General features: G+C 39.0%; 1 protein-coding gene across 2 annotated transcripts in view; it reads left to right on the plus strand.

Moving 5' to 3' along the window:
- The window catches only part of Xpo1 (exportin 1), a 50,563-nt gene that overhangs the window by 19,143 nt on the left and 17,477 nt on the right, over positions 1–13,943 (plus strand). For both annotated transcript variants that reach the window (XM_005385738.2, XM_005385739.2), the window contains exons 5-7: positions 11,569–11,630; positions 11,895–11,939; positions 13,108–13,289. In XM_005385738.2, the coding sequence (XP_005385795.1) occupies positions 11,569–11,630; positions 11,895–11,939; positions 13,108–13,289 (289 nt within the window). The remainder of the gene's footprint in view (positions 1–11,568; positions 11,631–11,894; positions 11,940–13,107; positions 13,290–13,943) is intronic.

Raw genomic sequence — 13,943 nt, forward strand, 5'->3', positions numbered from 1 at the left:
CCAGGCTGGCGTTGAACTTGTCGCTCCTCCTGCCTTAGCCTCCCAGGTGCTGGGACTACAGGTGTGCACCAATATGCCTAGTAAACCCTCTTTTTTTTTTTTTTTTGGTCTTTTTGAGACAGGGACTCGCTATGCAGTTTAGGCTGGCCTTGAGCTCAGTTTGTAGCCCACGCTGATCTTGAACTCCCAATGATCCTCATGCCTCAGCCTCCTGAGTGCTGGGATTATAGGTGTGCGCCACCACACCCAGCTGAACCCTCATTTTTAATAAGTGGAGCCTCATTGGAAAAGACAAATCATAAGAAATGACAACTATATAAAGAATAATTATGTTAATTAATTTATGGGAACACCGTCTTACTATGTAGTTCAAGCTGGCCTTGTATTCACTTCATAGCCCAGGTTGGCCTTGAATTTGTGCTGTCTTCCTGCCTCAGCCTCTCCCAAGTGCTAGGATTACAGGTGTGCAGCACCATGCTGGGCTAAGAATGGTGAATTAAAAAGTGAATGTATTTAGAAAGTCAAACAGAAAAAGTCATGAGAGGAAGTTTGGAGCATTTTGGAAATTTGAATGTTAGAAAGTAGTTAGGCAATTAAAGTTTCAAAGTTGTGCAGTTGTGTTTGTTAACATATAAAGTTGAAAGACTAGAACTAGTCGACTCAAAGTTTCTATCAGATCTTTGCAGTGAGATGCTGTTAACATTTACTAGTAATGTGACCTTGAGTAAATTATTTTGGCCCCTCCCCCTTTTGGTTTTGAAACGGGGTCTTACTATGTAGTCCAGGCTGGCCTCAAACTCGTGATCCTCTTGCCTCAGCTTCCCAAATGCTGAGATTATAGGTGTGTGCCACCTTGCCAGGTTTATTTTACTTCTTTGAATCTTGGAGTTGTTTGTAGAGGTGGGAGAGTTAGAATTAAGATATATATATGCCCTGTGCTTGTAGATGGTTGAATAGGAATATACGTAATAACATTTGTACTATCAGTCTTTTTATGTGAAATGTCTGTATTTTACTAAGTAACTATATTACTAGGCTCAAAATACCCTGGAATTTCTGCAGTAGCTTCCTAATTGGGTCCTGTAAGACCCCATTTGTGCACATTTGTATCACAGTATGTAATGTGTTTCTTCCTTTTTTTTTTTTTGCTTTTTGAGACAGGGTCTTACTGTGCAATTCAGACTGGCCTTAAGCTTACTTTGTAGGCAAGGCTGGTTTCAAACTCACAGTGATCCTCCTACCTCAGCCTCCCAAGTGCTGGGATTACAGGTGTGCGCCACCAGGCCTGGCACCATTGCTGTGATTGAAATCTGCCTGTGCCTTCTTCCATGTGCTTACTGTCATTAAGGGTGGAATAGTTAATTATATGGTAGATGTAAGGTTAAATCACTTTATATTGTCATCAGTAGCATGCTTCACATCTTGGATAAACCTTCATGTAGTCAGTTTTTTTAATTCTGTTATAGTGCCTATATAGTGATGTCTAGTTGTAGTTCATTTCCATCTCTCTCATGACTGATACTTTTGCATTCTTTAGTGTCATCCCTACAAGGATGCTAGTGTGTTCTTTGAAATGTCTTAAAAAATATAACTACTACCACGCATCCTGTTGCAGTTTTGCTGTGTAGGGCAAGCTGGCCTCAATCCTGCAGTTATGCCCTGCCTCAGCCTCCCAAGTGCCTAGATTACAAATGTGAGCCACCATGCCAACAGGCATGTTTTTAACCAGGCTGCTTCCCTTACTGAAGGGTTTCTTTGTTGTCTAGATAGGAGTCTGTGTTGGTTTGGTTTGGTTTGGTTTGGTTTGTTTTTTTTTAAGACAGTATTGCTATGTAGTCCAGGTTTGCCTTGAATTGTATGGAGCCTAGTATAACCTTGGAACCTGTGGCAACCCTCCTGCCTCAGCCTCTCCTGAGTGCTGCGATTGCAAGCATGCGCCACTTACTATGCCTGGCAAAATGAGTATTTGGTCATAAATGTTTTGCCAAGTATTTTTTCTTTGATTTTTGTAATGGTATCTTCTGTAGAGCAAGTTTTGATGAACTTGATTGATTATTATTGACTTTCTTTCCATTGTGTAATTCATGACTTTGTGTCATATTCAAGAAATCTTTCCAATTAAAGGTCATTAAGATTTTCTAGATTGTTTTTTTGAGACAGGGTCTCACTATATAGTTCATGCTGGTTTTGGACTCACTGTATCTATCCCATGTTGGTCTCACACACCTGGCAATCCTCCTGCCCCAGCCTCTCTAGTGCTGGGATTAAGATGTGTGCTACCACACCTGGATTGTGTCTTGCCAGGTTGCTTGGGAGGGCTCAAACTGAGATCCACCTGTCTTGGCCTTCCCAAATGCTGGGGTTACACTCCAGCCCCACCACTCCAGCTAACTTCTTGAAATTTTTATTGTTTTACATTTTGCATCGAGATCTTTGAAGGGGGTTAGGGTCAAGATTAATCTTTTTGTGGTATCCAAGTGTTCCAGCACCACTTTTTGAAATTATTTTCTTCATTGAATTGTCTCACTTTTTTCACTGTTACCTCCATTGATCCACTTTTCTATTTTTATGCATGCCATTTTACAGTTTCATTATAATGTGAGGTATATCTTGAAATCAATATTCTCTTTGTTTTTAAATTTTTGACTTCTGCAGCTAGGCGTAGAGACACATGCCTGTATTCTCAGCACTCATGAGGCTGAGGTAGGAGGATCACTGTGAGCCAACCTGAACTATATACCAAAACCTTATCTGAAACCAGAAAGTAAAATAAAATGAAATTTGACTGTTGATCCTTGGATTTCTCTTAAAATCTCCTGCAAATTTTGTTAGGCAAAAGTTTAACCAAAATTCTGTTGGAATTTGAGACTGTGTTGGATGTGTGTTTCACTTGGAGATGATTGACATCCTAAGAATATTTAATCCATGAGCTCAACTTATATCTTCATATAATTTAAGATTTTTGCCATGAGACACCCTGTAGAATGTGATGTGGTTTTGGGGAGAGGGTGGTCTTTCGGTTTTGTGATGTAGGGGCTTAATAGGCAAGCTGGTACCACTGAACGGCATCCCAGCCACAGCATGTAATGTTTGAAAAAGGCATAAGTACTTCATTGGTGTAATCTCAGAGTTGACAGTCGTCTTTATTTGTATTTCTTGCCAATAATGTACCGTGAAAAGATAACGAAGTATAATTAGTATTGATTAAATATATTTTTATATTTAAAATATGGCGGTGTTTTCGTTACTTTTGTATTGTTGTTGGGACAAAATACCTGACGCCAAGAATTAAGGAAGGAAAGATTTATTTGCTCACAGTTTATGGAGGTTTCAGTCCATAATCAGCTGCCTCTAAGGCCAGAGTGGCACAAGGCAGAGAGCACAGTTCATAGTGATAGAAAAAAGCAAAAGCAGCAAGAACAAAGGAGGAAGAAGCAGCAAGAGGAATCCTCTTTCCCTCCCATATACTGTTTGCAGCCTATACCCACCCCAGGGCTGGTGTAGCACTCACACCCATAACCCCAGCATTGGACCATGAATCCATCAAAAACTAGAAGCCCATCCCATGACTGCATGAGGCTTTGTGGGACAACTAGACAGAAACCATAAGAGGCAGTAATTTCTAGGTATTTTGTTACTACATTTAAGCCTAGTATGTAGTTGACATTTTCTGTATTAGTCCTGGCTAACACTTTGGTCTCTCCCATATTTTGATTTTGTGAAACTTTCAAAAGAAGCCTATACTTCCCTGTTTAATTCTCAGTTTATATTCATGTAATGATTCAACAAGTAAGTACTTATAAATAGACTTTTAAACAGGTGTGAATTTGGTTTAGTAGTTATATAAGGCCCATCTATGTTGAGACCCATCTGACTTCTTTGTCAGTTATTAGAAAAGTAAACTGATCTTTAAAATTTTTGTTTTCAGCTATATGTAACACTTACTTGGTGTCATATTGGGTGCTGAATCCAGGGGCTTGGGCATGTTAGGCAAGTGCTCCATCACTGGGCTACATCCTCAGCTTTTTGGAGGGGGTTGTGTTGCGTTGTGTTTTTTTTGAGGCAGGGTATCACTAAGTTGCACAGGCTGAGTTTGCATTTGAGATCCTTTTGCCTCAGCCTTTCAAGATAGATAGAATTACAGGCATGTACTGTCAAATCCCACCCCCATTTAACCATTTTATATTTAAAGTGTATAATACTGTATAGTAGTGGTGATACCAATGGCACACATGCCACAGCGAGCTGTTTATATCATTGAAAGCTGTAAAATGTTTGCTATCACTGGTGTAATGTAATGGTGTATCCATTCACTGCGTTGTGTGGCCATTAAACAAGAATTCCCTGTGACCCTCCTTCCCTAGCCACAGGTAACCATGCTCCTGTTTATAAGAATTTTCATATTCTTGTTAAGTCATGTAAGTGAAAATAGCACCTTTGTCTTTGTGCTTGGCTTTTTTCACTTAGCAAATGTTTTCAATGTTTAGGCATGTTACAGCATGCATCAGAGTTTGCATTTTTTAAAAATCCCAGAGTAAAGTTCCATTATTTGTGTGTGCTATTTTCTTCATCCATTGATGGATGTTGGGGTTGTTTTCATCATTTTATTATAATATATAAAGCTACTGTTTGCTTTACTTTTATACACGCACACATATGCACACACACACTAATGTTCTTGTACCATATCTGTTTGAGGCCATAGACGCATTTATGAATGGTGAGTGTTTCCAGGTGTGTGGTGGTGCACACCTGTAATCCCAGCACTTGAGAGGTAGGAGGAGGAGGATCGCCTTGTTTGAGGGCCTGAATTACATGGTTAGACTCTGTCTCAAAATAAAAGAATGATTAATGTTACCCTAGGTATGGGTGGTGAATGCTTATAAACTTGGCATTCAGAAGGCTGAGGAAGGGGCACCACAATTTCACCTATATATGGGAACCTTAGTTTAAGAACCCCTGCTTTAGAATTGCTTAACTGTTGCTTATTTGGCTGTTTTTTTTCTTCACAACTATATTGTTTAGTTACGAGTAGGAACAATATTCTGCATTTCCTTGGACATAATAAGTAAAGAAAAAAACAGTAACATTTTAGTGACCATTTTGCTGAACATCAGTCGTGGTTGGTGGTTTAAATGAGTGTAATAAGTAGTTAGTGGACATTAGTGGAAGAAAGTGCCATATTTACACTTTTGTAGCTTGTATAGTAAAAAGATACTTAAAGTGACAGTGGTTGTACACTATGTGTCTCACAGTGGTGGGAGCCAGATTGGACTTAATCAGCCTCCCTGTTGTGTAGAGTTAAGTTTGTGGATGGTGTGACAGGGCTTTCCCATTTTCTGAAGTGGGAATTGCAGTGTACAGTTTTCATACTCACATTTTTAACAATTCACCTATGAATGCTTTTTTTGTCTCTTAATAAATGGCAGTGTGTACTCTAACCCCAGTGCCCTGGGAAGTTTAGCCCAGCTTTGGCACTTTAGCAAGACCTTGTCTCAAAAGAAAGGGCTTGTGATATAGCTCGTGCAAAGGGCCTGGGTTTAAGTACCAGTACCACTAGCATTAAATTACATTAATTAGGGCTGGGATGTGGCTCGGTGGTGGATCCTTTTCCTAGCATGTGTGAGAACCTGGGTTCAATTCCTACTACCACCACTCAAAGAAACAGTCAGGTTCAGTAGTTTATGACTTTTACCTGCATCGAGTGTGTGGTGTTTGCAAGGCATTCTCAAGGGGTTATTATGGCTTAATAATGTGTATGATGTGCATTTTATATGTCAGCATGGGATTTAATTCTCATCTTTTGTCTAGCTAGAGTTGGTACTATGCAGTGGATGGTTTGGGACTCTTCAGTGGTGGGTTTGGTGGTTCTTGTTTATTTTGCGGCCTTGGGGATGAAAACCAAAGCCATAGCCCCAAGCAAACATGGCTGTTTGTGCTGGGTTTTTTTTTTGTTATTGTTGTTTTTGTTTTGTCTTGCTGCTGCTGTTTGCAGTGCTGGGGATCAAACCCAGGGCACTCTACCATTGAACTACATTCCCATTCTTTTTTGTTTTGCTTTTCCCTGTGAGATAGGGTCTCACTTAAGTTGCCCAGGCAGGACTCAAACTGGTCAGCCTCCTAGAGTGTTGGAATTACAGGAATGCACCACAGTACCCAGCTATTTCTACTGTTTTTATTTGAAATGAGACTGTCAAAGTTTGAAACTAGAGTTGGATTATTTGAGTAATATGTTGGATTGCGGGGATACTGGGGATTGAACCTAGGGGTCCCGGGCATACTAGGCAGGTGCTGTACTACTGAGGCATGTCCCTGACCAAATCTTAATTTTGATAAGGTTTCATTAAATCAGTGGTGGCAGATGTGGCATGTGTGCTGCAACAGGCTGTTAGCATTGAAAGCTCTAAAAGGTTTGCCAGTCATTGCCTTTAGTTGCCCAGGTTCATCTTGGACTTGAAATTTTCAGTCTTCCTGCCTCAGTTTGCCAAATGGGTGGGATTGCAGGCATGTGCCACTATACTCAGCTTGGAAAATTAGCAGCTTTGGAGATGATTTTTTTTTTCCAGTGTGTGAAATTAGTGTTGGAGCCTGTGCATGCAAAGTATGTTTTCTACCACTGAACAATCTTTAAAGATTGTTTACTTACTTACTTACAAAGTTGTTTGTAAGTTTGTTTACTTACTTACAAAGATCTTTACTTACTTATTTTTTCATACTGAGAATAAGAACTTGGACAGAAGAGCCAGGCTGTCATGAATAGGATGAGTGCCTTCAAAAAATTGGTATGAGAGAATTGTTTTAATAGCAGAGAAGCTAGGTGTGGCAGGGCGTGCCTGTAATCCAATGTACAAAACAAATAAAAAGAAGAGAAACATTGCCCAGCATGATGGTGTACACTTGTAAAACTAGCACTCAGGCTGAGGCAGGAGGATTGCTGCAAGTTTGAGGCCAGGCTGAATTACACAGTGAGACCCTGTCTCACAAAACCTTTTTTTTGGTTTTCGTCCAGTACCAGGAATCAAACTCACGACCTTGCGCTTGCCAGGCAAGCACTTTGCCGCTGAGCTAAATCCACAGCCCCACACAAAACCTTAAAATCAGTCAATCAATAAATAAAACTGAGCCCTTTCCAGACATCAAATAGGTAGGTGTGTTGACCTTCGATTTTCCAACCTGTAGTACCGTAAGGGAATTTCTCTTATTTATTTAAAAGTGAGAAAAGAGAATAGGGAAGACACTTAGGTTATCAGAATGCAAAGGCAGCATAGGACTCCTTTGAAAATATTGATTATATAGTGACTATGAAAAAGGGAATTGTACTTGTCAAAAACACACAAACCATTGAAAACTCAGTGTTGAAATAGTCTTGCTTTCTCTGTCAAGCTTTTTTAAGCGTTAGAAAGCTACTGGACGTCCTAGCGTCTTCAGACACGTTTTCTGAGTACTTGGAGAAAATACTTGATTCATATGAAGTCCATTTCGTAACTGACAGTCACTAGTTTATTTGTTACAGATTTAGAGACCAGGGGCTGGGGATTTAGCTCAGCGGCAAAGCGCCTGCCTGGCAAGCGCAAGGTCGTGAGTTCGGTTCCCGGTGCCGGAAAAAAACCAAAAAAAAAAAAAAAGATTTAGAGACCAGGACTATGTCATCTTCTATGAAGTACCTCATCATTTTCTGTTGAATGTCATATGCTGAACTCTTTCTGCTACATAGAAATAGATTCTGTACTTCTTCATTGCATCAGTGAGTGTGTATAAATTCAATCTGTAAGGCACTGGTTTTTTTTTTTTTTGGAGGTACTGGGTAATGAACCCAGTCTTCGCTCTGAGCTGAACTCAAAACTTGTGATCTTGCCTGGCATAGTGATCTTGCCTGGCATAGTGACACATGTGTTTAATGCCAGCACTCAGGAGGCTGAGGCAGGATTGCCACGAGTTTGAAGCCAGCCTGGGCTACATAGCGAGACCTTGTGGGGAAAAAAACAAACAAACCAAAAACAGAAACCCAAAACTTATGATTTTGCTGCCTCCCAGAGTTCTGGGATTACAGGTGTTTGTGACCATGCTTGGCTAATTATTCTCAAGATGCTTTAACCTTTGTAAATTTGGGCAACCCATGAGGGAAAGATTTAAGGAATAAGTTACAGTATTTGGTCAAGTAAGCCTTGTACTTATCTGTAGGCAGTTCTAGGCACATGATCAAGAAATAGTGAGTTTTACATATGGCTTCAAGGTTTTAAGGACTAGAAGTACTGATGATTATACAGTGACATGAAATTTAATACCCTTGTATGGGTTACTGGGGATTGAACTCAGGACCTCATACAAAACCTGTAGCTCTAATACTGCACTATAATACCAGCACCCTATTTTTAACTATATTCTCAAGTTCTGCATTGTGGTTCAGCTAGCCACAGATAAAAAATAATAGGGAAGGCTGGCTGGGTGGTGCTGTAATCCCAGCACTCAGGAGACTGAAGCAGGAGAATCGCCACAAGTTCAGGGCCAGCTTGAACTATATATATATAGGAAGGCCCTGTGTCAACCCCTAGAAAAGGAAAAATTTTTTCATCTGGTTAGGCAGTGTTGCATGCCTATAATTCCAGCTATTTAGAAGGTTGGGCCAGGAGAATCACAATTTCAAGGCTAGCCCTGGGCAACATAACAAGACCCTATTTCAGAACAAAGGGTTGGGGATACTGTGTAACTGTAGCTCAGTGGCAGAGCACATGCATGCCCTGGCTTTGGTCTCTGGTATGGGTGAAGGTTGGGTTGTATGTATATCAAACATGCACTCAGTTTTTGTTTTGCCATTAAGTTCTAGGGAATATAACTTATTAAGTATTGGAAGTGTATTGGGGTGGCTATACATGGTGGTGCATGCCGATAGTCCCAGTACGCAGGAGGCTGCTGCAGGAAGATACCTGTAAGTTCAAGGCCAGCCTGAACTACATAGCTAGACCTTGTCTCAAAACAAAAAAATAGCCCCCCCCCCAAAAAAAAACCAAGGAAGTATATTGGGATGATTTAAGAAAGGGTCTGGGGTCTGGGGGTTTAGCTCAGCGGCACAGTGCCTGCCTGGCAAACGCAAGGTCATGAGTTCGATTCCCGGTACGGGGGATGGGGTGGGTTGGGGGGACAGACCAAAAAAAAAGAAAGGATCTGGGTAGATTGCACACAAGTACTGCATGATGTTACGTAAAGGACTTAAGCATATGAGGATTTTAGTATCTATGAGCATCCTAGAACCAGTCCTCTGTGGATACTGAGGGACAGCTTTTACTTTTTTCCAATTTTCATCTTTTGCCCTTTGCCCCACATTCTGGTGATTCTTAGAAGCCTCTGAAAAGGTAGGGGAGGTTATTTTTAGTTAAATTGGTAACAGAAGAGTTGAAGGATCTGTTTGATCCTGTTTCCTTATTTCTAATTTCCCAAGGCCATAGTAGTGCTTTTAAGACATTGTCTTGTTCCATAGGGCAAATTTTGTTTTTATTTTTTTGGTACCAGGAACTGAACTCAGGACTTTGCACTTACCAGGCAGGTGCTGTGCCACTGAGCTATATCCCCGGTTCCGTAGGGCATAGTCACACTTAATAAAAGTGCTGAATCTCTAACGGTATATTGTCAGTTATTTAATTAGAATAGACTATATTTTTTCCTTTTAAAAGGTTTGATGCCTATTAAAAGGTTTTAGGATAATTATATTATTTTTTGGTAAGGGCTGATACGTAAAGAAAGTAGGGTCTACACTACCAACAATATTGTGCTTATTAAGAAGATAGGGAAAAATAACCTATTTGTGGTACTGAAGATTGAATCCAGGGTCTTTGCATTAGGCCATATTCTCAGCCCTTTTTTATTTTGAGATAGGCTCTCATGTTTCCCAGACTTGGCTCAAGTTTGTGGTCATCTGCTTTCCAGAGTAGGAGTAGGCATGCTATAGTACAACAATCCTATCAGCATTTTGTTGCCTTAAAGTTGGTTTTACTTCTGCTAATTGTAAATGGGTAACTTTTTTTGGATACAGGGACTTGCTGTGTAGTTTAGGCTGGCCCTGAATTCTCTGCCTCAGCCTCCTGATTGCTGGTATTAATGGTGTGAGCCATGAGGCCTGGCTGATAACTATAGTTTCAGATGAAGAGACCTATAGTAGATGGTCATCAGATTCTGAATTATGCAAATTAAGAAGAAAGGCATGGGGCTGGAGGTATAGCTCAGTGGCACAAGTGCCTGCCTGGCAAGCACAAGGTCCTGAGTTTGATTTCCAGTACCAAAAAAAAAAAAAAAGAACAAGGGCATGATGTCTTGTTTAAGAATGTGTCATACTGGGGGCTGGGGATTTAGCTCAGCGGCAAAAGCGCTTGCCTGGCAAGTGCAAGGTCGTGAGTTCGGTTCCCGGTACCGGAGAAAAACCAAAAAAAAAAAAAAAAAGAATGTGTCATACTGTTAAAGGATGCCTAGGTAAAGAACTTCAAAAACAAAAACTTCCTACATTGTAGAGATGAGAAGTTAAAATTTCTAGTATTGTTATAATTAAAACAATGGAAAAACTGATAACATTTGATCTTGATGTATAGTTTACAAAAAATTTAAGACCATTAAAACAAATTAACTGATTGTGGTGGTGCATGCCTCTGTATTCCCAGCACTCAGGAGGCTGAGGCAGGAGGATTGCTTCGAGTTTGAGGCCAGCCTAAACGGCATAGTTAACCCCTGTGTCAAAAAGACTAAAAACAAAACAAAAACAACTGATTGATGGGGCTGCGCATGTAGTACAGCACTTGCCCAGCATACTATACTTGAGGCCCTATATGTATTTTGGTCCCTTGAAACATTAAAGACCATAGAGGTAGGTGTGATGATTCAAGCCTGTAATTCCAGCACTCTGGGAGTCTGAGGCAGGAGGATTGAAAAATTGGATGTCTCACCTAGGCAATTTAATTTAGCTAGACGCTGTCTCAGAATAAGAGGTTGGGAATATAGCTCAGTGGTAGTATATCCCTGGGTTCAATCCTCATTGTATGTGTATGTGGGGGGGGAGGGCTATAGTTGACGTGTTTAACTGCTGTAGAATTAAATATCTTACGAGATAGCAATTTTTAAACCTGTGTTCTACTACAAGTTAATTTTTTAAAATGCTGGTTTAGGGGCTGGGGATTTAGCTCAGCGGCAAAAACGCCTGCCTGGCAAGCACAAGGTCATGAGTTCAGTTCCCGGTACCTGAGAAAAAACAAAACAAAACAAAAATGCTGGTTTATTAGGCAGGAGGATGCAAGTTGGAGTCCAGCATGTACAATTTAGCAACTTAATGATACTCCGCTTCAAAATAAACTACTGAAGATGTAGCTCTGTGAAGGCCCTGAATTCCATCTCTAGTATCTCCCCCAAATATTTCAGTGTGAATAGTAAAGTAAATCTGTTGGTTTGCCCCAGTTCACTTTCCAAAAAGGACAGCAATGGCGATGAGATTAGAGTCTATTATCTGATTTTACTCTGCCTTCTCCCAAGTCTTGAAGATTTTGTAGGGAGCTAAAGGATTCATCAATTGTGTGCATTTTTTTTAAATAGGAATAAAAAAATATGTTGTTGGACTCATTATCAAGACTTCATCTGACCCAACTTGTGTAGAGGTAAGAGTGCTTTTTCTAGATTTTTTTTTTTTTTTTTTTTTTTTTTTTTCAGATTATTTTTGAGAATGAAAAATTGTTTAAATAATTCCATTTTGACTAGACTGTACTTCATATATATAAACATATGCACATTTACATTAGAGTTAAAAATCATTGTTTCCTAGGGATATTTCCTGTGCTTTTTTTTTTTTTTTCCCTGTGCTTTTATTATATCTATTTTAGGACCTCATTTAATCTGAAACCTCACCCCTTCTTTTTCTTTAGAAGGAAAAGGTATACATTGGGAAGCTAAATATGATTCTTGTTCAGGTAAGCTTCAACTTTTTTACTCAGAAGAATAGAAAGTTTCAGTCATACTTATTTGAGTATAATGTCCAATCTTTATGAAATAAAGTAGATTAACATATTACAGAAGTAGTGGTGCTAGCTGGATGTCGTGGCACATGTCTGTAGTCTTAGTACTTGAGAGCTGAGGCAGGAGTGCCACAAGTTCAAGCCAGCCTAGGCTACATAGTGAGTTCAAGGCCAGCATGAACTGCACAGTGAGACCCTGTCTTAAGAAAAAAAAAAAAGAGAGAAAGAGAAAGTGGTGCTGGTCTAACAGCTATAATAGTTAAAATTGACTGTCTTAACGTTTTATATGATTAATTTGCTGTGGTGTAGGAATCATCAGGTATTATGAAATTACCAATTATATAGCTGTAATATGAATTGGATTTCATAGTAGTCTGTCACCATGGCTATTAGATTCTTTCAGATTTTCTCATTTTCTAATATTATGTAATTTTTCTTCTTATATGACCTGTCTGAATCTTAGAAAACACCTGAGAAACCCCTGGATAAATACATATGTACACATTTTAAATCTAATATAATCTTAGACTTCTAGTAAAAGGGTTGATCCTTAGTTGCAACTGTTCTTTTCTTTGAAGAAGACGCTTTATAGCTTATTGGTAGATACTTGCTTACTATGTGTAAGGCCCCAAGTTTGATTATTTTCAGCATTGTAATTGAAAAATAAAAATCCAAGGCCTAGATTTTTTGCAACAGAAACCTGCCATTATCATCTTACCGTTTTTAGTATGCTAGGAATTGAAACCAGGGGCTCATAAATACTATACAGTCACTTTCAATCAGTGAACTAAACCACCAGTCCCAGAATCTGTCTTAACCTATTGCCATTTATTACTTAGTGTTACATTTTGGTTCTTCCTAGGATAATTGACACAGAGTATCAGATAAATATTAATATTGTAGAAAATGAGACCAGTAGTTAGGATAATTCAACCGATTCTTAGGATGTTTAAGGCAGAGGACTTGATTTCATTTTCTACCCAGTGGTATTCTATAATAGTGTATTTCTGGCCTTAATAGAATGAAAAACCGTGGTTAACTTCTTTTAGTAAAATGCAGTTTCTTTCAAGATTGTTTTGCCTTTGCCAAGTGAAGTGAAATTAATATTCATATTTTATTTTAGATATTGAAACAAGAATGGCCCAAGCATTGGCCAACTTTTATCAGTGACATTGTTGGAGCAAGTAGGACCAGTGAAAGTCTTTGTCAAAATAATATGGTGATTCTCAAACTCTTGAGTGAAGAAGTATTTGATTTCTCTAGTGGACAGATAACTCAAGTAAAAGCAAAGCATTTAAAAGACAGGCAAGTAATGATTTTGCTTTAGAATTTGCAAAAATTTCTCAAACTATTTCAAGTGACTTTAAAGTGTAAATAATAAACTGTGATCAATAATGTATAGATTACTTGTGACTTTCAAATACAAATTAAGTCTATAAGGGGTTTAATGTCAGTCTGATGGGATCCCAAAGTGTTAGAGATGTTCCTACTTCTGTGAGATTTGTTACTCCCATTTACTGAATAAAAAATTTTTCTGGTTGTTCGGAACACAGAAAATTTTTGCCTTTGTGTATTCACACTAGCCAAAGAACATACAATTATTTGAGTGGCATATGGAGTAACAGTATTTTAGGACTTTAGATGAATAGTTTTTCCCATTCCTATTCTTTTGTGAGTTCATTCCATGTTATTTTTACCTGGTATCAAACAAAGCCCCAAAATACAGTACTGAATGAAAAGTCTCAAGAATAAACTTCCACACCATTTTACACGAGGCATGAATAATCCCTTTGCCCAGTATGCTATATATACATTCCTTTTAGCCATCTTGGTTATGAGCTCAAAACTTTGCAGAATTAGGAAGTGCTAAACCATTATTTTACAAACAATGGTTCCAAGCATAGGAGTAGATGTTGGGGTTTCACATGCTAAAGAGAAACTGCAATATTCTTGCTTTAA

The sequence above is a fragment of the Chinchilla lanigera genome, unplaced genomic scaffold, assembly GCF_000276665.1.
Source record: "Chinchilla lanigera isolate Chin_1 unplaced genomic scaffold, ChiLan1.0 scaffold00023, whole genome shotgun sequence".
Classification (NCBI taxonomy): Eukaryota; Metazoa; Chordata; class Mammalia; order Rodentia; family Chinchillidae; genus Chinchilla; species Chinchilla lanigera.